This window comes from Leptopilina boulardi, unplaced genomic scaffold, assembly GCF_019393585.1.
Source record: "Leptopilina boulardi isolate dan_hultmark-lab unplaced genomic scaffold, ZJU_Lbou_2.1 LbouV2_324, whole genome shotgun sequence".
Taxonomy (NCBI): domain Eukaryota; kingdom Metazoa; phylum Arthropoda; class Insecta; order Hymenoptera; family Figitidae; genus Leptopilina; species Leptopilina boulardi.
Window position 1 is genome coordinate 192,545 of NW_026137890.1, and position 25,338 is coordinate 217,882.

The 25,338-nt window shown below is 34.5% G+C and overlaps 2 protein-coding genes across 4 annotated transcripts in view; one reads left to right on the forward strand and one right to left on the reverse strand.

Annotated features, from left to right (window-relative positions):
• LOC127284326 (uncharacterized) overlaps positions 1–9,424 on the reverse strand; it is a 70,056-nt gene extending 60,632 nt beyond the window's left edge. The window contains exon 1 of one of the 2 annotated variants that reach the window (XM_051309718.1): positions 9,403–9,424. The gene's annotated coding sequence lies outside the window, so the exon portion shown is untranslated. The remainder of the gene's footprint in view (positions 1–9,402) is intronic. The other variant, XM_051309720.1, reaches the window with a different exon arrangement.
• On the forward strand, positions 777–25,338 carry LOC127284329 (cysteine-rich hydrophobic domain-containing protein 2). 2 transcript variants are annotated; one of them, XM_051309728.1, is made up of 4 exons: positions 777–1,156; positions 23,992–24,202; positions 24,816–24,904; positions 25,001–25,338. In XM_051309728.1, exons 1-4 carry the CDS (start codon positions 1,035–1,037, stop codon positions 25,008–25,010), a joined length of 432 nt encoding a protein of 143 aa, XP_051165685.1. In that variant the 5' UTR covers positions 777–1,034; the 3' UTR covers positions 25,011–25,338. The 2 variants fall into 2 exon arrangements, with proteins under 2 accessions (XP_051165685.1, XP_051165684.1); XM_051309727.1 differs by having other exon boundaries at positions 779–1,156; positions 24,816–24,932.

The window sequence follows — 25,338 nt, forward strand, 5'->3', positions numbered from 1 at the left end:
TCAATATCATTTGTTTGCACTGAAATGTAATCTTTTACATGTATTTTCAATTAAAAAATAACAAATTCATTTTTATTCAAAAACATTAAACGGACTTGCCCGGATGAAATTATACTTGAAATGAAAAGCACTGACGAAATAGACGGCAACAGGATCCAACGGAATTGTCATATTTGTGAATGACCCTTCAAAAAATCCACTTTCCACAAGTGGCACGAACTAACGAACTTGCCACAAGTTGGACGGACTTCGTGCCACTTGTGGTACGAAACACCGCCACTGCGTCCGAGACGCTCATGAGCCGTACAGGCTTCCGTAAGAAAGCATTCCAGATATATGTGACGGAGCATTTACACCTTTGGTAAAAAAATTTTTTATTTTTGAATTTTCCGAAATACACAAACCTGATTGGTTGTTCACAATCTGATTGATAATGGACAACCAATCAGATCTTTGCATTTCCGAAAATCAAAATAAAAAATTATTTTTACCAAAGGTGTAAATGCTCCATGACGCTCCACGAGAGAAGGGACCTATCCCCGAAATAACATTAGGCTCAGTTTTCCGTGCACCGTACATGAAAACTAAGCCTAATATTATTTCTGTGTGTCCCTCCAGGCCTCTGACGTCATATCTTGAACTCGAAATATCTCGATGAACTTAGTGGTGGCGCATAGAAGCTTCCGTACCTATAGGCGCTTCTGTGCAATACACAACCCAAACGAACCGCAAACTGATTGTGCGTCGGCCCTTTGATGGTTGATCATGTGATGAATGTTACTATGTACGGACCTTGGCAGACAAATGACAGGACCATGAATGAAGCTAGGAAAGAAATGTTAATGCAGAACCTTTTGTATTTTATTTTAACTATTTATTAACTTCTGCAGTTTGAATTGATCTCGTCAAGAGGCCATTTGAATAAAACAAACAATTAATCTCGTATTAAGATCTGAAAATGATACAATAAATTAAAATTTAAAGGAAGTCAGTGTTCTTTTCTATTGTTTTTGACTATCAAATCACCTTTTATTATGGCTGATTTTGATGCTATTTACGAAGAAGAGGAGGAAGTAAATGAACAAAATCTCGAGGATCACTATAATATTATGATACCGGATCCTATTGTAGTTCGAGGTGGAGGAAATATGACAGTGTAAGCTTTAAATTTTTTATTTTTCCATAAAAGTCTTAATTTTCTAGTTTCTAAGATACTGTCTCAGTTAATTGCATTCTTATGTGAAGTAGCAGAAAGGACACTGGATTCATTATCTCTTTTCTATTTCTTTAAATTTTTTCCTGACTAGAAAATCTGATGAGGAATTTGGATATTGTTTTTGGTCAATTTAGTTGATACCCTTCTTTGTCTCATAAAATTTAAGTGCGAGTAACTCGGAGTATTTTTTATATAAATAACATTTTTTGATTTAATCTAAATTTATGAATCAAAAATAATAAATGACAGCGTTTTGAAATTCAATTAATCTAATGACAGTGTAATAATTATATGAATTACAACCTGGTTGTTTTCTTATTCGGTTTCTTGTTTACACACAGATAACCAAACTCTTAACAAAAACAATGTTTACACATCAGTATTAAAATGATTGATTCCGATACAGTTAATTTAAGTGAAAATATATACTTTAAATGAATCATTTTATCTTAAATGGATTTTCCTTTTAATACTTATTTAAAAGGATTTCCTTTTATAATAAAAGGAAAGTCTTTTAAATTATATTCTTTAATATTATTAAAAGGATTCAGTTTACTGTTAAAAGGAAACATTTTCGAAACATAAATAAATAATTTTTTATTAATTATTTATTAGTATTATTAGTAGGGTCAGTTGGGGTAAATGGGGACAAAATCGCTATTTTTCACAAATTACATAAGTTTCTTCCTTTAAAAGGTAATATTTGCGGGTTTATTTTTTTAAGTTATTTACATTCCCAGGATTAATTTTATGCAGTAGAAAAAAATTTAGATAAGCTTTAAACGCATGAAACGGACTCCCCATTTACCCCAAAATTTAGAAAATTTCATAAAATTTGGGTAAATGGGGACAGCATAGTTTCTAAGAAAGTTTTAAGAAAAAAGTTTCCTGAAGTATAACCAATTAAAATTAATTAATATTTATTAATTTTAAATAAATTTAAATTGACTAATGACACGTATATTTTTTTATCGGCAATGGTGAACATTTAAGGGGTGAAAACCACCCCTTAGGTTTTTCGGAAATATAGAAATTTCACAATATAAAGAAAAATTCAATAAAAAAATTTTTTTTGCTCAATAATAATTTAGCACGAAAAATGGAATTAAACAGTAGCATTTTCACCACCAACCCCCATGAATTTAGGGGTAAACATACCCAAAAGTGAATTTTTGTTTAAAATTATATAATTGTAAAAAAAAATTGTAAAATATTAGCAAATGTAAAAAAAAATTTCCAGGGGGTAGATAGAAGTAAACAACCCCTTAAAGTATATTATTTCATATAAAAGACTTTATCAGCAAACAATTTTATTTCTTCTGCAAAAATCATCTACATAATAAGAGGGATACTTTCTTTTCATTTGGAAAATATTTTCTAGATTAGAATTTTATTTTCCGGGGGAAAAAACCCCTAAAAATTATTTTTCCGTTAAAATAATACTGTTTCACGATTTTAGCTGTATTTTTACATGAAAATTAAGAACGTTTGGGTCCTGAAAAACCATCGCAATAGTCTTCATATTTTTTTCGTAGGGTGGTTTGGGGTAAACAACCCCTAAAAACATATTAATTCAAATAAAATACTTCATCAAAAAAAAATTTATTTCTTCTGCAAAAATCAGCTTCAAAATAAGAAGGATACTTCCTTTTCATTTCAAATTTTTCTTTAATTTTTAGTGGGTAACTACCCCTAAAAATTAAATTTTCAGATTTAAAAATATTTTCAAAATGAAAAGAAAGTACCCTTATTTTATAGCTGATTTTTACAGAAGAAATAAATTTTTTCTGATAAAGAATTTTATTAGAATTAATATGTTTTTAGGGGTTATTTACACCAAACCACCCTACGAAAAAAATATGAAGACTATTGCGATGGTTTTTCAGGACCCAAACGTTCATAATTTTCATGTAAAAATACAGCTAAAATCGTGAAACAGTATTATTTTAACGGAAAAATAATTTTTAGGGGTTTTTTCCCCCGGAAAATAAAATTCTAGTCTAAAAAATATTTTCAAAATGAAAAGAAAGTATCCCACTTATTAAATAGATGATTTTTGCAGAAGAAATAAAATTGTTTGCTGATAAAGTCTTTTATATGAAATAATATACTTTAAGGGGTTGTTTACTTCTATCTACCCCCTGGACAAATTTTTTTTACATTTACTAATATTTTACAATTTTTTTTTACAATTATATAATTTTAAACAAAAATTCACTTTTGGGTATGTTTACCCCTAAATTCATGGGGGTTGGTGGTGAAAATGCTACTGTTTAATTCCATTTTTCGTGCTAAATTATTATTGAGCAAAAAATAGTATATTGTGCATCTAGGGAGGAAAATGGTTGATTTCCACGAGTGTAGTTTGCAGTTGGAGGCGTAGCGAGCGCACGAGCCGAAGTGCAAACTACACTTGTAGAAATCAACCATTTTCCTCCCGAGTTGCACATACTATTTTTTCTAACACACGTATACCGAAAGTACAAACGTGGTAGTGTGGATACTATTGATGATGGTATGGTTGTTACTGGTAGCAGTATAGTTACTACTGGTGGTGTACCATACGTTTGAGATTCACTATTGCTCATACTTTGATTAATATTTAATGCCTAATAATAACATCACCGGGAGGGAAAGTTACTTTTCCTCCCGCTCAGTGACGTCACCGGGAGGGAATGTAACTTTCCCTCCCGCTAGTCGGAAAATTCGTGTTGATTAGTTTTTCGAGTACTACAACATATATAAAGTTGAACGAAAACGGAGGGGGACACCTACTTTTAAAAAATGTTAACAAAAAAATTAGTTTTTATTAAATATATTGGATGTGATGAAGACTTAAATATAAATTATTTCTATTGAAAGTTGATTCTCTTTGTGTATTTTCAATTGAAAATTTCAAAACATAACCTATATTTTTTTGCTTCTAAGGTTCCTTTCTTCAGAGCGCGTAACAAATAAATTTTTAATCTCGGATTGCAAGCTTAACCCATTAAGCACGTGAAGTACAAAATTTTCAAAAACGGTTGGATTTGCTTAAGGGGGTAGTCTGGTGTTTAGGCCTTTTTTTAGGAGCTTATTTCAGAATTTATTTTTATTATAAAATAAAATATAATCACACCAAATCTTTTTACATCGTTTTATTCTTATCATGAAGTGTTGAAAAAAATTATAATCGATTATTTTTTACTAGATTTTGTTATTTATATTTAATATTAATGTTTATAACAAAAAAATGCTGGCGTAGATGATTTACAAAAATCTATCCGACCGATTGCTCCAATTTTTTTACAGCTTATTCTACACAAGCATGGCTCTGGCCCGTACTAGAATAAAACATTTTTGTTAATAAATAACAAAATAGCGGACTATATAAGCAAAAAGATTCAAAAATTGTCTCTTTTTTATTGACAAAAAGTTAAAAATAAAAAAAAGTTATCATTAAAATTGCGTAATTCTAGTACGGGCCAGAGCCATGCTTGTGTAGAATAAGCTGTAAAAAAATTGGAGCAATCGGTCGGATAGATTTTTGTAAATCATCTACGCCAGCATTTTTTTGTTATAAAAATTAATATTAAATATAAATAACAAAATCTAGTAAAAAATAATCGATTATAATTTTTTTCAACACTTCATGATAAGAATAAAACGATGTAAAAAGATTTGGTGTGATTATATTTTATTTTATAATAAAAATAAATTCTGAAATAAGCTCCTAAAAAAAGGCCTAAACACCAGACTACCCCCTTAAAAATCGTTACTTGGGGGTTTTTGAGTCGCTGATTACGAATATGACCTTGGTTTTCAAAAATACAAAATGGTGGATCCAATATGATATCATACAGGCATCACAGTTAGTCCCCTTTTTTGTCGTTCTGTCCCCTTTTTCACCTATTTGTGATTAAAAATAAAGAATTTTTTTTTTAAAAACCCACAACAAAATATCTTGTTGTAAGCTTCCCTTGAGTTTAAACCTAAGATTCGTTAGCTTACAGCGTAAACTTCAGGTGAGGTTAATGTGAGCTGCAAATGTCCTCTCTACCGTAAGCTGCAGTGTAAGATTGTGGTTAGCTTACAGTTAAGCTTGCTATAACCTTACTGTAAGCTTCCCGTAAACTTACTGTAAGGTTCTGTTGATGATCGCAAATGATTGTGTTTGACGTATAGGTAATAGAACCGATGATAGGCTAGTTTGTGTAGCACTGTAGCGTTTTGTAAAGAAATTGTATATAGTATAAGCTTTTGTCTAATAAATTCATGTGCAGTGAAACCTATTTTTAAAGTGTTTTATTATAATTCTCACGTGCCAAAATATTACGCATAATTACACAGCCCCACAAAAAAAAGTGTCATGTACTTTTGACAGGAACACCGTAACCCTATGTATTTTGACGCGCTGAACACGAATCCGAAGTCCGTTTTGCCCCATCACGTCAGGATTTTTTTCTAACCTCAAAAAACATGTCGGATTTTGAGAAGAAGGCGATTTTTTTAAAAATTGATGTATTAACTTCAAACTTGGTATCTGGGGGTTTTTGTGTCGCTAATTACGAATCTGAAGTTAGATTTTAAAAATCCAAAATAACGGATCCAATATGGCGGACGAATTTTGAAAAAATTTTAAGATTTACTTCAAACTTGGTATCTAGGGGTTTTTTGGGTCGCTGATTACGAATCTGATGTCAGATTTCCGAAATTCGATATGTCTGATTAAATATTAAGAAATTATTTTTAAAAAAATGTCAGATTTTTATGAAATTTGGTATCTACAAGTAGCTTTTCTAAGTTACTGACAAGTAACACTAGGGAAGTGCCATACGCCGATTTTTCTGAAACTTGGCAGTTTTGTAGTTTTTTGAAAACAATTTGACACGTATGTTTTGTTTCTCCCCAAAAGCTGATTTATGGGGAGGAACTACCCCTTGATTTTTTTTTGGGAGAGGGACATTATTTTACGAAATTTTTTAAAAATTAATGTTCAATAGTGTATCTAGGGGTTTTTTGGGTCGCTGATTACGAATCTGATGTCAGATTTCCGAAATTCGATATGTCTGATTAAATATTAAGAAATTATTTTTAAAAAAATGTCAGATTTTTATGAAATTTGGTATCTACTAAGTAGCTTTTCTAAGTTGCTGACAAGTAACACTAGGGAAGTGCCATACGCCGATTTTTCTGAAACTTGGCAGTTTTGTAGTTTTTTGAAAACAATTTGACACGTATGTTTTGTTTCTCCCCAAAAGCTGATTTATGGGGAGGAACTACCCCTTGATTTTTTTTTGGGAGAGGGACATTATTTTACGAAATTTTTTAAAAATTAATGTTCAATAGTGTATCTAGGGTTTTTTTGAGTCCCAGATTACGAATCTGATGTCAGATTTCTTAAATTCGAAATTGCATATCCAACATGGACTTCTATCGGCCATATTAGATAAGCCATTTTCAATTTTTGAAAACTGACATCAGATTCGTAATCAGCTACCCAAAAAACCCCCAGATACACTTTGCACATTAATTTTTAAAAAATTTCGTAAAATAATGTGCCCCTACCAAAAAAAATTCAAGGGATAGTTCCCCACCATAAATCAGCTTTTGGGGAAAAACAAAACATACGTGTCAAATTGTTTTTAAAAAACTACAAAACTGCCAAGTTTCAGAAAAATCGGCGTATGGCACTTCCCTAGTGTTACTTGTCAGCAACTTAGAAAACCTGTAGATACAAAATTTCGTAATAATCTGACAATTTTTTAAAAATAATTCCTTAATATTGAATCAGACATATCGAATTTAGGAAAACTGACATCAGATTCGTAATCAGCGACCCAAAAAACCCCTAGATACCAAGTTTGAAGTAAATCTTAAAAATTTTTCAAAATTCGTCCGCCATATTGGATCCGCCATTTTGGATTTTGAAAATCTAACTTCAGATTCGTGATCAGCGACACAAAAAACCCCCAGATACCAAGTTTGAAGTTAATACATCAATTTTTTAAAAAATCGCCTACTTCTCAAAATCCGACATGTTTTTTGAGGTTAAAAAAAAATCCTGACGTGATGGAGCAAAACGGACTTCGGATTCGTGTTCAGCGCGTCAAAATACATAGGGATAGGGTATTCCGGTCAAAAGTACATGACACTTTTTTTTTTGTGGGGCTGTGTTATTGGTTTGGTGACGTTGTTCAGCTTCCATGCAAGTTTACTGTAAGCTTCATGTAAACTTCCTTTAAGCATATACTACTGTTAATTAATATTAATAAATATTATTTATTAATATTTAACTATTTTTTTCACACCACATGATATATATCTTCCTATATTACAAAAAGATATCGCCGCCTCCGCCGTTTCAAGAGTTCTTGACCTAGGAGGGGGGGTCCCCCCTCCTAAATTTTGAGGTTATGTTCGTTTCAAGGCTCTGAATTTAGCCGCAAGTCCCCCTCCCTCCTCTCATTTCCCCTCCTCCGTCAAAAATGACCTAAATTTTGAGGTTATGTCCGTTTCAAGACTCTGAATATAGCCTCAAGTCCCCTCCCCTCCCCCGCCAGAAATGACCTAAATTTTGAGGTTATGTTCGTTTCAAGGCTCTGAATATAGCCGCAAGTCCCCCCTCCCTCCTCTCATTTCCCCTCCTCCGCCAAAAATTGACCTAAATTTTGAGGTTATGTTTGTTTTAAGTCCCTAATAAAGCAGTAAGTCCTCCCCCCTTCCCTCATCTCTCTCTGTATTTCCCGCCAAAAATAGGGGGGTTGGCGCGCGAAGCGCGCAGGGGGGCGTAGCCCCTCTAGTATATATATATATATTGTGATGTAGGATATGCAACCCTAACGGGAATAGTTGATTAAAATCTACTGCCCAGCCTTAAAAGCTATAATAAACTGCTGCGCATAAATAATTGTTTAATTTGTTTATTAACATTTATTAAAAATAATTTAAGCTGACACGAAACTTACAGGAAGTTTACAGTAAGGTTATAGTAAGCTTAAATGTAAGCTGACTACAAAAAAATCAAGAAGTAGTCGTGAAAGAATTATTTAATGGATTGGATAAACTACGAGTTAAGGAAAGCGAAAAAAGAAAACTTGTGGACAAACTTCAAACCCTAATACGACAAAAAATTCATATATAATACAAAAAATCATAAAAAAAGAGGAAAGTTAAAGAACATAACCTATATTTTTTTGCTTCTAAGGTTCCTTTCTTCAGAGCGCGTCACAAATAAATTTTTAATCTCGGATTGCAAGCTTAACCCATTAAGCACGTGAAGTACAAAATTTTCAAAAATGGTTGGATTTGCTTAAAAATCGTTACTTGGGGGTTTTTGAGTCGCTGATTACGAACATGACCTTGGTTTTCAAAAATACAAAATGGTGGATCCAATATGATATCATACAGGCATCACAGTTAGTCCCCTTTTTTGGCGTTCTGTCCCCTTTTTCACCTATTTGTGATTAAAAATAAAGAAATTTTTTTTTAAAAACATATTCTATACTCCTATACTCTTTTGCTTTGTGATGTACACTGTAAAAAATTAGGGAGTTAACTGCACTGAGACTTGGGAGTTAAATTTTTCGAGTTAAAAATCAACTCAAAAAGGGAGTTAATAATTAAATTAACTCCTTAAAACTAACTCCCAAGGCATGAAATTAACTCCTAAAGCTTTAACTCCCTTCGCTTCAACTCTAAAAGGGTGGAACTAACTTTTCTAGCATCCCCTAAGGAGTTGAAATGCAACTTATTTTTTTTTCAGTGTAAATATTTTATTTAAAAACATTTTTAATATGTATTAAAGTTATTTTTTACCAAAAACAAAAAAAAACTGTAGTAAATTTCAGTATTAAAACATTGTTAATGACATTTAACACATTTTAACTTATTAATTGCTATATTTTTTGTCCCCTTTTTCAGGAAAAAAAGTCCTCTTTTCACCTTTTTTGAGGTCAAAAGGTACTGTGATGCCTGTAATCATTATGATATCTAATATGATATCCGAGTTTTAAAAAACTATTTAAAAAAATTTTTTTATTGTGACATCAGATTTCCCATTAGTGAAACTAAATACTCTTCACGTAATATCTTTCAGGTTACAATGAACTTATTAAAATATGAGAGATATTACTCGAAGAATAATAGTTTCACTGATGGAAAATCAGATGTCAAATTAAAAAAAAAAAAATTTTAATCACGGAAACAAGAAGACTAGAACCAGGAGGGGAAACTCCGTTGTAAAGATGCGACGTGAAAAACAAGCCACTAGAAGGCGTGGCTTATCGTTCGTGCTTTGCTATTCAGACGAATTTGAGTGTTCTGCGCATACTTTCTTGACACTGATATTTGAAATGTAGCAGACGCTGTTTTTAAGTTTCTGTTTATGCGGTTATGGCAAATGGTTTACCCATAAATTTTTTGATGCGATTATATTTAATTAATTATATTTAACTAGCAAAATTAAACGCGCGCAAGCGCGCCAAATTGAGTGTTTAATTGTTTGTTATAAAGAAATTAAAGATTAATATTAACGACTTTTTCTGACTTTTTTCAAAAATAAGACTTTTATCGACTTCTTTTAATAAAATGTGACATTTTTTTTACATTTGAAAAAAAATGTAAATAAAATACATTTTTCTAGTATAAAATGTAGATCTTCATCATATCTTCTTCAATTAAATTATTTAACAAATTTTAAACTAAAATGATTCTTCACTACATTAATTATTTTTAATAATTTTAATGAAATACATCACAAATTCAATTATATCAAAATTATTTTTCAATTAAAATTTTTATGAAATTTAACAATTGTTTATAATTTAAAAAAAAAATATCACAATAAAATTTAATTATTTTTTAAAAATTTCAATTCAAAATAAACTAAAATTCAATTATTACCCAAAATTTTAATTCAAAATCAATTAAAAATCCAATAATTATCCAAAATTTTCAATTTAAAATTTAATTATTTACCAAGTTTTCAATTTAAAATGAAATAAAATTCAATTATTTTCTAAAATTTCTATTCAAAATTAATTAACCAAATTTTCAATCAAAAATGAACTTAAATTAAATTATTATCCAAAATTTCAATTAAAATTTAATTATTTACCAAGTTTTCAATTTAAAATGAAATAAAGTTCAATTATTTTCTAAAATTTCTATTCAAAATTAATTATCCAAATTTTCAATCAAAAATGAACTTCAATTAAATTATTATCCAAAATTTCAATTAAAATTCAATTATTTCCCAAAAATTTTCAATTTAAAATCAAATATAATTTCATTATTCTCAAAAATTGGAATTCAAAATTAATTGAATTTTCAATAATTTGAATTTAAAAGCATCTAAAATTTTATTATTTCTAAAATTTTCCATCGAAATTTTTTTTTTTGAAATTTAATAATTTCAATTATAACTCTAAGGAAATTCAATTATTTTTAACTATTTTAATAATATTCTTTGAAAATTCAACTATCTGAAACCATTTTTCAAATTATTGTATTTTGTCCGCATTTTCTAATAAATTTTTAGTGAAATCATCTAAAATTTTAATTACAAAACACTTAAAGTTTCAATTAATTTCAAAAATCTCAATTTTAAATCTTTGAAAATTCAATTAAATTTAAAAAATGTTTTCCAAAAATTGTTTGATAAATTATTTTCAGTTCTGGAAAATTTAATAATTGTTTGAAAATTAACAATATCTTTGAAATTTAATTATTTCTAAAAATTTCAATTTTAACCCTTCGAAAAGGATTATTATTAAAAAAAAAAAAAAATTTTATTTAAAAATCTGTAAAATATTTTTGTTAAAATAAAAAACAAATCCACTTTTTTTGGAATATAAATCGACTAAAACGACTTTTTTGTGTCTTTAAGTTGATTCGAGGCCTGTGTTTTTATAATTAATATTTAATAGGTATTCGTTGGCCCCTGGTACCTTAAAAATTAATTTTTAAAAATAAATGTTTTTCAAATTACTATCTTATACGAAATTTCCTGGCGCATCTTTTTTCTCATCATACATTTTTTGTACAATTTTTGAATCAATATACAACTTTAAAAAGAATTTCGTTGGTAAACGTTGTGTACTTCAGCTTTGTGAATTGAATTTTCGAATTTGGAATTTTAAAGAAACTTATTCCGAAATTTGGAAACACAATTATACAACTTTGGCAAAAATAAGAAAAAGAATTGTCAAAATTTGACACGTCATAAGATTACTATTCAAAAAAACACGTGAAATCAGAAAAGGCCAACTTCAAGTTAGGACAGAAGGACAGACCAAGCATTTTATTATTATATAATTTACCTAACCAAGCAGACGCAAACATTTGCAGCTGCTTGCTACGAAATTTCCCCTTCAAAACCTACAAGGTTAGTATGCGCAGAATTCGTAAATTCGTTCTATTAGCAGTACACGAACTTAAACGACACGCCCACCGTGTGCACGTTTACCATGCCACTACTCACTGCGGTAAAGCGTGGAAGTTTCACCTCCTGGTTCTAGTCTTCTTGCATGGAAATCATATTAGATATATTGTAACCACCATTTTGTATTTTTGAATACCTAGGTCATATTCGTAATCAGCGACTCCAGAAACCCCCGAGTAACGATTTTTAAGCGAATCTAACCATTTTTGAAAATTTTGTACTTACCGTCCTTTATGGGTTAAGTTTGCAATCGGAGTTTAAAAATTTATTTAAACTTTTTAAACTTATCAGGACCATCTTCCACTATCTTTTTATTTTTCATTGCTAAATTTTATATACTTTATTTATTGTTCTGAGAAATCATTTGTATGAATTTTGAAAGTTTTTAATATCTTCAAAGAGTATAATTTTTAATTGGTTAAAAAGAATATCTTTTATTATATTTCAAACATTTTTCTTCTTAAAAAGGTTATTTCTAGGACTCATAGGACAAGAAATGTTATTTTTTAAGACCTTTTTATTTCTCGTTGCTTATCACTCTATATTCTTATACATCCAAGTCGTAGAAATAACCTTTTTAATGAAAAAAATTTTTAAATACATATAATAAATCAAAAACGAAGCAAAACACATTTGTAAAGTTTTAATCATAAATAAATTACATCACTATTAAAATATATACAAAATTTCAGATTTTTAGAAGGTGCCATAAAAGATATAAGCTTCCAAAAATTATGACATTTTTCCAAGTAAAAACTTTTTGAATTCTTTTAATATCTCAAAATAATATATTTTTATATTTTAACCATAATTTATAATTAAGTAAATATTGTAAAAAGATAAATTTCCATATAAGAAATACTAATCTTTAATAAACTTTTATAAACTTTTTACAGGATTTAATAAAATTTAGTATCACTTAATAACACAGCCACACAAAAATAAAAAAGTGTCTTGATCGGGGGTCGAGACATATGTATTCCTACGTATTTTGATGCGCTGAATCCGAATCCGCCATCAAAATTTGGCCAAAGGTCCTGGTTTTGCTCTAACCTAAAAAAATACCTTAAAATCGCTAAAATGGTCTCTTTTGATTGATCAAAATTGAACCCAACCACATATTGATAACTTTCTAAGGTCTTTTAATTGAAATAAACTATTCTACAAGCTTTCCAAGTGAAAATTTATATAAAACATCAAATCTATCGATTCTAACCTCAAAAATACATCTAAGTTTCCAAACAAACAAATTATAAACCATACATAGCGCAAAAAATTAGGTAAACTCATAAAAGTTACTACTTAGGTCTTTTTGTGGTTGCTGATTACGGACCCTATGTCAAGTTTCAAAAAATCAAAATGGCGGATCCAATATGGCGGGCAAAATCCTAAAATTGGACCTAAGTTGGTAAAATTTGTTACTCGGGGTTTTTTGGGGTCGCTGATTATGAATCCGATGACCATTTCTAAAAATTCAAAATGGCGGATCCAATTGCTGTTAAGTACTGGACACATAATAAATACAATCGGCTTGAAATTAATTACTAGAAATTTCTAGAGGTCACCATTAAAATTTTAATTTCAGATTCGTAATTAGCGACCCCAAAAACCCCCGAGTAACGATTTTCAATTTAATCTGAACAAATTAAAAAAAATTAGCCGCCATATTGGATCCGCCATTTTGAATTTTTAGAAATGGTCATCGGATTCGTAATCAACGACCCCAAAAACCCCCGAGTAACAAATTTTACCAACTTAGGTCCAATTTTAGGATTTTGCCCGCCATACTGGATCCGCCATTTTGATTTTTTGAAACTTGACATCGGGTCCGTAATCAGCAACCACAAAAAGACCTAAGTAGTAACTAACTTTTATGAGTTTACCTAATTTTTTGCGCTATGTATGGTATAATTTGTTTATTTAGAAGCTTAGTTGTATTTTAAGGTATTTTTTGAGGTTAAAACCTGGACCCATTGGCCAAATTCTGATGGCGAATTCGGATTCAGCGCATTAAAATACATGGGAATACATATGACTCAACCCCAGATCAAGACACTTTTTTATTTTTGTGTGGCTCTGTAATGAATCAAATACGTTCTCCCAATTTTATTATAACTCTTGTAAATTTTATAAAAGTTACAAAATAACGAAGTGAACATACAAGTTTTTGGTAATAATAATATTAAAAAAAAATTACACCATACATTACCCCGTTTATTAAAATTGGATGATATATAAGATGAGCAGTAAAAATATGGCTAATGTATGTGACATTGCCTTACATGAGAGGGTTCGAATTTCCAAAAAAGGGCGTTACGTATTTTTTGAACAGCCTCTTTGAAGTGAATCGATAATGTCGTTTTTAAATGTCAGTCAATCATCGATTCCAGCTCCATAAAGTTGACTTCCTGTAGAAGCTTCGATGTCTTCAGCACCTTTTTTTCGTTCACGAAATTATAAAATCATTGTAAATTGTTTTTGAAATAAAAGTATTTTATACACGGAAAGAAATTTTCTGTAGAATTTACAGAAACTCCTGCGCCATCTACTGATGTTTCTCCAAATAGAGAGATTTGTAGAATCATTGGCATTAAAATCTGTTAATTCTACAAGTTTGAGCTACAGTTCTTAAAAACTGTTGAGTGACCAAATTATGTATAGTATATAGGGATAATATATATTTGGTAGAGTATTTCTTATAGGTTATATTCTCCTCCGAATACATTAAATTCGCGGAACATTATTGTATAAATTAGTATAACTTCTATGTAAATAAATTCATCCTTCAATAATTTTCTAACAAAAAAAATGAGGAGCAAGTTTTCAAAACTTATGATAAATCCACTTTTTCTTATGTCGAGAAATTGAAACAAACGACTTTTCTCACTTAATCACTACACTGAGAGACCTTTTGCACCGCATCACAACTACGTGTGTGACTGCAGCGCCACTATAGGTTTTGGTGCGCTGCATTCTAAATTTTGTATCGTGACTGCCCAAAAATGAAAATGAACCTTTCGGCCGTCAATTTTTTGGACAGCTACGCTCCAAAAATTGTACGGCTGCAGACCAAAAACGTAGTTTTATAGCTGACCGCTAGAATGCTCCGCAGCCGTCTGTCAAAAGTCTGTTACGGTGCAAAAGGTCTCTCAGTGTACAGTTAATTTTAAAATAAAAAATTTGTAATAATTTATTTCTATAATAATGTTTATATACTTAAGACGTTTCCTTTTTAATTAAACTTTCTTGTCGACACTATGATAATAATAAAAACACTAAATTCGCCTTAACCTCTTGCACTCAATCGTACTCAGCCTTAGTCGAATCACTGCATTGTTTTCGCGCATGCGTTAAATCCTTACAGAAAATATCTATAGAATTAACAGATTTAGGAACATGTAAAATCTCCAAATCGATGTTAAAGAATTATCAGAAAATTTTTTTCCGTGTATAACATTTTTTGTTTTTCATGAGTGTCACTGACTACTCTAGTAGGTAAACATTTGTTTAATTGTTTGTTGCATCATACTTTTTATTGGTTTCTGAAATGTGAAGATGCCGCCATGGTCTCTCATTGTCAGTTTCTTTTAACGATATTTTAATTGTACAATTTTTTCCTTGAGACACATACTGTATGCTGTATTGTTTGATTGCTACATTGACTTCAAAAAATTTTGTCAAACTGACCGGTTTGCCCCACTTCTTTGGCGAACCGGCTATACCTTAATTTTTTATCCCACATGCACAAACATGGCGCTTTTAGATACCTGACGTACGGGTATAAATCCAATCATTTATTTTCTCGTCTAAAAATAGAATCCATTTTTTCCCTAGGGTAAAAATGAAAAGCTGACATATGTGTTATAGAACAAATGAATGGCTTTTTATATCGTAACTACTCGTGCTGCAAACGCTAATGTGAATAATAGCAACTTTTATACCCTTGTTGTTTAAGGGGTTTTTCTCATGATTTTTTTATTTTTAAAAAAGTCAGTCTAAATCTTTTTACATATTAAAATTAATAGTATATTAAGCAACAAGGGTCCAAAGGCAGCCATTTTTTACGTTGGCGTTTGCAGCACGAGTGGTAGTCGAGGGCGAGCCCGAGAGGTGAACGAGTGCTAGCAAACGTCAACGTAAACAATTGGCTGCCTTTGGACCCATATTACTTACTATACTTTTTATTCCAAAGGCACAAACGTCGCGCTTTTAGGTTATCTGACGGCCGGGTGAAAAAGCCATTCATTTGTTCTACCGTTTGAAAATGGCGTCCATTTTTACCCTAGGGCAAAAATAACACATGGGCCAGCTGTTCATTTTTATCCTAGGGCAAACATGGACACCATTTTCAGACGGGAGAATAAATGATTGGCTTTACACCCGGACGACAGGTATCTAAAAGCGCCATGTTTGTGCCCGAGGGATAAAAAGTATTTTTGAAACAAAAAAAAAATGTTTACATTTAAATTATTAAATTAAACGTTTGTTATAGTGTGGTGAAGTTGACTCCAAAAAAGCGTTCTGCGGTAGACACGATTCCGCCATTTTGAATCACTGGAAATTAAAAAAATAAAAAAGATTCTTGAAATATACATATGTGGTGAGTTTCTAAACTAGGAGTTTTACTGAAAACCAAAAAATAAAAAAATGGCGGGCTTTTGAATCAAAAATTTGGAAAAACGATATTTTTTCGTACTTAAATCTAGCGGAGGGAGGACGGGTGGTTACCGATTCAGTTTATCCTAGTTCAGTAACTGCGGAAAGATGTGCCAAACAATATGCAAAAAGATTTAAGGCAATATCTTTCTTCATTTTTTCTGAAGCGTGTCTACTGTAAAAAAAACATGATTTTGAGAAAAACACGTTTAAAGCCACGATAGCGCTATAAGTTACAGTGGTTGCGCCACCCACTATAACTGATCTATCTCGAAAACTATCACTCGGATCGACTTAGAATTTTAGGAGGGCATTTTTGACATATTAAGGAGTAAATTTATGCAAATTAAATCGATTTTTATCGATTTTATTTGATAAAATTTGGTGAGTATATAGAAAAATTATGTCTCTTTGAAATTCGCGTAATTCACTAATTTTTTTAAAGGTACTAAGATTTTTTTTTTAATTAAATTTAAGAAAGTGTAGATTTATGTCGTTTTTGAAATTTTTTCCTAAAAATATGAGAAATAGTTTAAATATTCATTTGTTTATTAAATAAACAATTTTTTGTGCAAAAACAATAAAGGTTAATTGAAATTTCTATTGCATTTCAAAGAGACATAATTTTTCTATATACTCACCAAACTTTATTAAATTTCATTAACAAGCAACAGAGTAATTGCAAATTTAGTGGAAAGGTAACAAAATATTCAATTGTTAATAAATAATTTAAAAATTAATTTTTTTAAAAACGCATTTCATGAATGTTTTTAATTCGGCTTCCTGCAATAAATTATGAAAAAAAATATTTTAAATTTGAAAAATCAGTTTTAGGTGGCCCAGTTGGGAAATTTTCACCCAGGTACTATAAAAATATCGTTGATACAAAATGTTAGTTTATTTTTGAAACTTGTGAACATCTTTAAGGTTCCCCCACTTCATTCTTAAATTCAGTCGAACGGTCCGATATGGATTAAGGGGGGTTTCTCCTGATAAAAATCAATTTATTTTGCATAAATTTACTCCTTAATATGTCAAAAATGCCCTCCTAATATTTTAAGTCGATCCGAGTGATTTTTTTTTTTTTTTTTTTTATTTTACGAGGGAAGTGGAAAATCTGCATAACCTTGGAGGCCTACTTCCAAGTCAGATACCTGGAGCCCGTACTCCTAGGTTATGTGGGGATGACCGCTCTTGTTCTGGTCGACCCACTAAAAACCACACCCTTTTTGAGACTTAAACTCCACTGGCGGAACTGCTGTTAGCTTTATACATCGCCAGTGGAAGTCTCCTTACCTTTGCTCTCAGTCCTAAATCCTTAACTGAGTGCTAGCGCTAGAAGAAGGAGAGCCAGTTAAGGTCTCCCCCGTCCCGCGCGCACACCCAGCCGAGCAGCAGGATTTCTCCAAGTTAACCTCCTCCTGTCGTCCTCCTTCGTCCTCATTACGGTTGTAATGAAGGACTCGACGCTCCTCCAAGAGTCCGCGCTCTGCAACATAATAGAAACCATGTTCTCGGGTGTGACTTCAGTGCCCACAGCCGAGAACATGGCTAACCTAAGTTCACGCCAGTGCCCGCAGAAAAAGAGCGTGTGCTCCGCGTCGTCAGTGTGTATTGCTTCGTCGACGCCCGAACCGTTGCAATACACACATCTCGCTTCTGCTTCTATTTTAAATCGACAAAAATACTGTCCGAAACAACCATGACCTGACAACGCTTGTGTAAGGTAGTAGCCAACTTCACCGTGCTTCCTATCTAACCATGTGGCGAGGAGGGGAATCAGGCGGTAGGTCCACCTACCTTTAGATTCCCCATCCCATCTCTCCTGCCATTTCTGAACGAGTCTACTTCTGGACTCTCGGCGTATTATCGCTTTGAGTCTATCGCTATGCTCTGAAGTACCCGCCATATCTTTGTTAAGATGGAAGATCTCCTTCCTTTCCATCGCCAATAAATCTATTGGCGGTAATCCAGCGAGTACCAGAACAGCGCAAGTAGACACCGTTCTGAAGGCTGACACAATTCTCCGTGCCGGGTCTCTCTGGACCGCGAGGAGCCTGTCAGAGATGCTGTGGAACTTTAGGGCCGAAGCCCAAACAGGGGCAGCATAAAGCTGCTTTGATTGAACCACAGTCGCCACTAGTCTACGTTTCTTTTCCCTGGGGCCACCGATATTGGGCATCATCCTCGAAAGGTTTCCCATGCATTCGGTGGCTTGGAGTGACGAGATGTTAATATGTTGTCCGAAACTCAAACGTTTGTCCAACGTCACTCCCAGGTACTTCAATTTTGTCCCCCATGAAACTACAGATCCTCCAATTTCCAACCGCGGGAATCGGAAGTCTCTCCGGTCTGTGACGAGCAGAGCCTCGGTTTTCTCGACAGCCATTTTCAGGGCATGTCGGTCCAACCAAAACCCTATTCGTCGCAGACTATCATCGAGTTTTATCTGTAAAAGATTTATCTCGTCCGCACAGCATACTAAAAGCACGTCATCCGCGAACCCGGTTAGAAACGTATCTTCCGGTAAGTCCAACCTAAGGAAACCGTCATACATGACGTTCCATATGGTTGGACCTACCTTCGATCCTTGGGGAGCTCCGCATGTCATCTCTTCTTTGATATGACATGCATCGCTCTCGTACACAACCCATCTGTCGCTAAGATAGTCATCTATCATTCGCAACAGATAGGTTGGCACCCCTTTACGTTTCATCGCCTCGATACTAATATCCCATCTCGCGGAATTGAACGCGTTCCGTATGTCTATGGCTACGAGTGCGCAAAATCCCTTCTTCTTCCCTGATTTGACTTTATTTGCCTTTTCAACAACCGCTAAAATCGCGTCTACCGTTGACCGGCCCTTTCTAAAGCCAAACTGGTTTTCGGATAAGCTACTTTCGCCTACCAGGATTCTCTGTAGTCTCTCCAGAATCATTCCCTCTAGAAGTTTACCCATCGTGTCCAATAAACAAATTGGTCTAAACGATGAGACTTTATCTAGAGGTTTATCCCCCTTCCTAAGGAGGACCAACTTCTGTGTTTTCCAGTCACTGAAAAACCTTCCACACTCCAGACATGTATTAAAGACGTCGAGAAGTAGCTCCGGATACACAGCGATAACTTCTTTAAGTATCTCGTTGGGTATTCCATCATTGCCTGGCGCTTTGCCATTTTTCAACGTCTTTGCCACCTTTTTAAGCTCTTCAAGTGTGAAGAGTTCTTCCCTCTGTACTACACAGTGAGTATAGTCCTCTCGGGGGCCAGATTCCACATGGGGGAACAAAGCACGTATGATTTTTCGGACCCAAATCGGATTGTCCAGACCGGGGGTTTTTTGCCGCGAAACTAATTTCTTAGAAACTACTCTAAAGGCCAACCCCCATGGGTCATTTTCCGCTTCTCCGATCAGGTCCTTCCAACACTTTCTTTGGCTACTCCTTATAGCCCGCTTGAAGATATGCCTGGCTTTATGCCACTCTTCTTGCAGCAGGAGGTCTCCCTTAGAATGGGTATACTTCCTCCTCGCTGCATGGCATTCTCTTCTTTGGCGGGCTAGCTCGTCATTCCACCAGTACAGAGCTTTTTTAGCTTTTCTTTTCTGCCGGCGAGGCATTGAGTTCCTGCATGCCGCGATAATAACTCGCCTCGCCTCACGCACTTTTTCTTCTAGAGTGATTGGCTTCGTCGTCCAACCGAGTTCCTGAATAGACCGAGACTCGGCTAGAGACTCCGCCAATCTCTCTCTATTTAGTCTTCTGAGATTCCAGGAGGGCTTCTTGCTGCCACCTTGCAGTCTATTGTTCCCTCCCAGATTTTTCTCAGAGACTATAAACTCAATGTACTGGTGGTCGCTCATGGTCGTCTCGTCCAGTACACTCCACTCTCTTATTCTACGAGCCACGCGGGGCGACGCGATTGTCAAATCGATGATCGACCCTGCTACCCCGCGCCTGAACGTGAACTTCCGACCCCGGTTCATCACCACTAGATCGTTCGCTGCGACCATATTCGCTACCAAGGTTCCTCTCCTGTCTAAGCGGCTCTCTCCCCATTCCGGCGACTTGCTATTGAAGTCTCCCGCAATGAGGACATCACCGCCGAAAGCTCTAACGCTTTCTTCAAGAGCTTGAACCTCGGCAACGAATTTTTTAAAGGGATCGTTTGGGGAGAAGTAGCAGCTGTATATACGTACACCTGCCACCTCTACCCAAACAAACCCCTTATCTGTCTCCAGGAAGTCACCAATGGTGATGTCCGGGTTACACACCTGTATACCTGATCTTCTTGATGCATCCTCAAACCAGACAGAGAATCCCGGCTTCTTGTACTGCTCACTGAAAAGCAGCACATCAGCTCCTCTCTCTCTGGCAGTCTGCATCAAGAGATCTTGCGCGACTCTTCCTTTCCTGAGGTTAACTTGGAGAAACCTTAGCTCGGGACTTTAGGTCCTGGAGCAACTTCCAGTAAACTGGACAAGCCCTGCTTCCTGGAAGGTGTTTTAGATCCGTCATCCCACTGTCGGAACACGTGATGCATTTGGCATCGCCTTTGCATCCCGTCTTCCGGTGATCTGGACTGCCACACCTCCAGCAAGCAGCCTTCCTGTCTGGGCCAGTGCATCCTCCGGCCAGGTGGCCGTAGCAGAGGCATCTATAGCACCTCTCTACTTCCAGCCTGGCACGGACTCTGCAATTGACCCAGCCAATCTTCACTCTTCCGGTCCCAAGAAGGGATTCTGCGTCCGTTTCCGGGAGTCGCAGAATCGCCATCTTGTTATGACCATACCGAGTGAAGACTTGGCATGGCACATCTAGGTTTGGCTTGCCCAGTGTTACCCGGACCGCCTCAACAACTTCTGTATCGACGATGGTCTCGTCGAGGTCAAGTATTTCTACTGACCTCGTCGAGACCAGCGTCTTCACCTCCGCCTTTCCTTCGAGAGCGGTGGCCAGGGCACCTCTGAAACCAGAGAGATCCTGACCCTTCTTCAGAACCAGAAGGATTTTATCCCTTCTGGTTCTTCGAATTGACAGAATCTCCGTCTTCGTCTCTTCGGGCCTGACCCCCGCTTTCATATCCTTCAGGATATCCGCGTAGGACTGACCGTCCTTCGCGGATACCCTGATGGCCTCCGTCCCTCTAGACCTCTTACCTGGGGGTCGTCCCGCTTTAACGCTTGACGACTCCCTGGCTTCTACTGGGGCCTTTTTTTCTTTCTTCTTCTTCTTCTTTTTCTTTTTCTTTTTGACTTCTTTCCAGGTCTCAGAATCGACCTGGGAAGAAGTACCTTTAGTTTTTTTGACTTCGAAAACAGGCGGGTTTTCCTTTTCGGCCAACTCGCCTGTTTTCCCCTTCTTCAATGCCCCTGGCTCAGGGGGAGTCTTCGAGGCATCTCGTTTTTTACCTTTTTTTTCCGAAATCGGAGTCGCCAGGGACTTTACCCTTTGGTGACTTCGATTTCTCTTTTGAGGGAGGGAGTCAGCCTCCTCCATCTTTCGTAGGAAGCTCTCTCCCTCCTCTTTTGCATCTTTTATTATGCCTCGAAGACTCCCACTATAGAGGTAAGCCTCCTTGGCACAATTTTTAACCTCCTTGGAGTTGTTCTTGAGCATCCCGTCCCGCACTGTTTTTAGTGCTTGGACGAGTTGCTCAACAACCTCGGACTGCTTCTCCAGAAATCCAAGGATAGCTCGCCATCCTTCGACCTCCGGGGAAGCAGCCCGCAACTCCAAGTTCTCCGGTTCTTTTTTATTTTCAACGATGGTGACGGGGAGCTCTACACTCTCCGTCTCCATCTTTTCTTCTTCTCTTTTCTGCCTTGAGGCATTTAATGGCTCATCGGCCAAGTCAGCCACCGATGAGCCACTGCAGTCATTGGATCTCGACGCTCCAGGGCCTGCTTTCGCACCCTGGGACAGCGCCGCCACTGGGGCTTCCGATTTCCCCTGCTGGGTAACATTTATTTCATTTTTTTTGTTTTCCATTTTTTTTTTTTCTAAATTTTGTATTTTTTATCGGGGTTCCTTCCCCTAGCATGTAAGTGTGTGGTTTATGTGTGTGAAAGACCTCCGCAATGTACTGCCCCGCGAGGCAGGGTGCGCAGAGGTCCGTAAGTGTAATGTGGTGTGTGTGACTTACATGCGTGTGTAAAGATGTGAAAGTGTTAGTGGAGAAACTTTCTCGAAGGGGTTTACAGTGGTCCACCCGGGAAACCGATCCCATCGGCCGCAGAACGCAAACCTGGTGCTCAACCAGCCCGAGAGTCCTGCAATCCATTTCAGTGGAATCGGATGACCAGCTTCCCCATCCCGCAAGACCGATTTAACGGACATTCCTTCGTGGGGTCGCTGGAACCTTCAGGCGACAGGGTTTTAAGCCCGTCCGTTGGTCATCGCTTTCCGTTTGGGCACCGTGCGTCTTTAATATTTCAAAGACACCAGGTTTCTAACCCGCACAGCCAAGCGATCCATCCTCATCCCCTATTCCGTGATGCAGGAGCAAGGGCCGGCAGAGCAGACAAGAGTCCGATCGGCCGCAGAGGGGAACAGTCCCCGAGCAGTCCACTATCTCACCCCTTTTCCTTTCTTTTCTGTTCTTTTGAAAGTTCTCCGTGTATGCTGGTTTTGGTTCACGCCGGTTATTTCATTTCGCCGGTACCACCTATATCTAGGAGGCGTGCCCTTATCCACCACCTAGGGACGCGCCCGATGGGGGACCAGCAAAGAAAACCCCAAGAGACAAGCAAATTCGCACAAATTTGTACAAACTACTGTCTCCCTCCACTTGGAATGAATTCCAAACGAACACGGGCGATCCGAGTGATAGTTTTCGAGATAGATCAGTTATAGTGGGTTAATAACTTTAGTTAAGATGGTAAATAGGTGTCTCCTATTAAGTATTTCATTAACTTAATCATATCTGATAAGGTAGAAATTTTATTGACCAACAGTCAAATTTTTATGTAAAAAAATCGTACAAATATTTTTCGTACATGGTTTCTGAAAAAAGTGGGTCGTTTCTCGCTGCTGGGGTATGATCTTTATTTATATCTATCTTTATTATTTAAAATCTTTAATGTTTATATTTAGTATCTTTATTTAAGAAGAGAAAATTAAAAAAAATCTAAGTTTGTCACTTTTTTATTTCTGAAATATTGAGGCATTTTTAGATATTGTAATGTTAATACACACACATACATATTAGATAAAATGTTTATTACAAACATCATCTTTGGATTTCTGGGGTCAAATAATATTGAAATACATATGACAAAAAATAGCAATCAAAAATTTTCACCAATACAGTAGTTCTTCAATGAGGAAGCAGTATTGCGGACCCTAAAACAATAGTGGCATTTAAGGAGTATCTTAAGTTGAGTATTGACACTTAAATATTAGTGAATAAAAACGGACCGACATAACTTGGCGAAAATGGTACATATAAATACGATGTGTTGATAAAATATTTATTTCACTATAGGGGTATGATAAGGTAGAATTTTTGGAGCAAGAGTGATGGTGGAAATTGAAAGCGTTATGTCAATAAATCGGAACCTTGTCAATTAGATTGGAATTTTTGGAGCAAGAGTGATGGTGGAAATTGAAAGCGTTATGTCATTAAATCGAAACCTTGTTAATTAGCTTTTGATATTAAGTTGGTGCTTTGCAATTAATAGAAATATATGTTTATGCAGGTTTGGCCTCAGTAATCGATTTGAGTCAGAATTTCCAAATGGGTTGGTGTCACGTGTTGCACCTGAAGAATTCAAAGCAACTGTAATGAGAGTTAATAACGTTCTTAAAAAAACTCTTCCCGTCAATGTCAAGTGGCTATTTTGTGGTTGCGTTTGTTGTTGCTGCACTTTAGGATGCTCTTTGTGGCCTGTCATATGTCTTAGCAAAAGGGTGATAGTATTTAATAATATTTTTATGAAATTATTATGTCTCTTTTAATTAGTAACTTGGTTGCTACGCTTTCTGGAAACCTGGAATTTATTACTTCAAAAATAGTAGCAGTTCTCTAAATGTACTACAGTTTCAAAATAATATTTAGTTTTGAAGAAACAGTCAGCTTTTTAAAAAACCTTCATTACTTATAATATATTCTTCTTTTATTTAAGGGTGTCAGGTCTTGTTATCAAGAAAAAAATTTATTGTGGATAATCGAAACAAAATATTCAGATCAAATCTTTTGCACTTTATTTATACACTATAAATAACAATTCTCTTTCTAATTTCGTATTATTTATTTATTTCTGTTAAGTTTTCAAAATCAACATTTCATTTAATTTTTATTAACAAAATAAAATAATTAAAAACAATCAAATGTATAGTCTGTGGTGAATTTATGCATATAACATTAATTTCTTTGATGTATTTTATGATTTAATGTTTAAAAAAATGTCATGGAAAACCTAGAAAATATTTGCATTTTTGAAATGTTGAAACCGTAGCAACCTTGTAATTTAATTTTTGTACGATATATTTTTTTAATATAATATTAATGTATTATGAGCAGACTCAACATTCTATTAACAAATTACTGGAATGGGAGAATAGCAGACTTTATCACAAATTAGGTTTACATTGGAGATTATCAAAGCAAAGGTGCGATAGCTCTTCTATGATGGAATATGTAAGTTATAAGAAAAATAGATTTTTTAAATTCTTATATTTTAAATCTAAATAAATTTGTTGTTTCAGGTTCTTCTAATAGAATTTATTCCTAAAATTCCGCTTTATAGACCAGACTAAGGAATGCAACTCTAGAATAATTTGAGCTTTAAATTTAAGATTTAATACAATAGTGAATTTTTGAATGTAATATTAAAATTTGTAAAAATGTGTCTTTTTTGTAAATATCATGTATAAAATTATGTAGGATAATAATTTAGAAATGCAATTTATATGCAATGAAAGAACAGGATTGCAATAATTGCATCACACCGTACTCTATCAGGTTTATATTATGTGAACATTGATTTATAAAAGGATGTGACGAAGAAAAGTAGATTTTTATAAATTAACTTTTAGAATTAGAA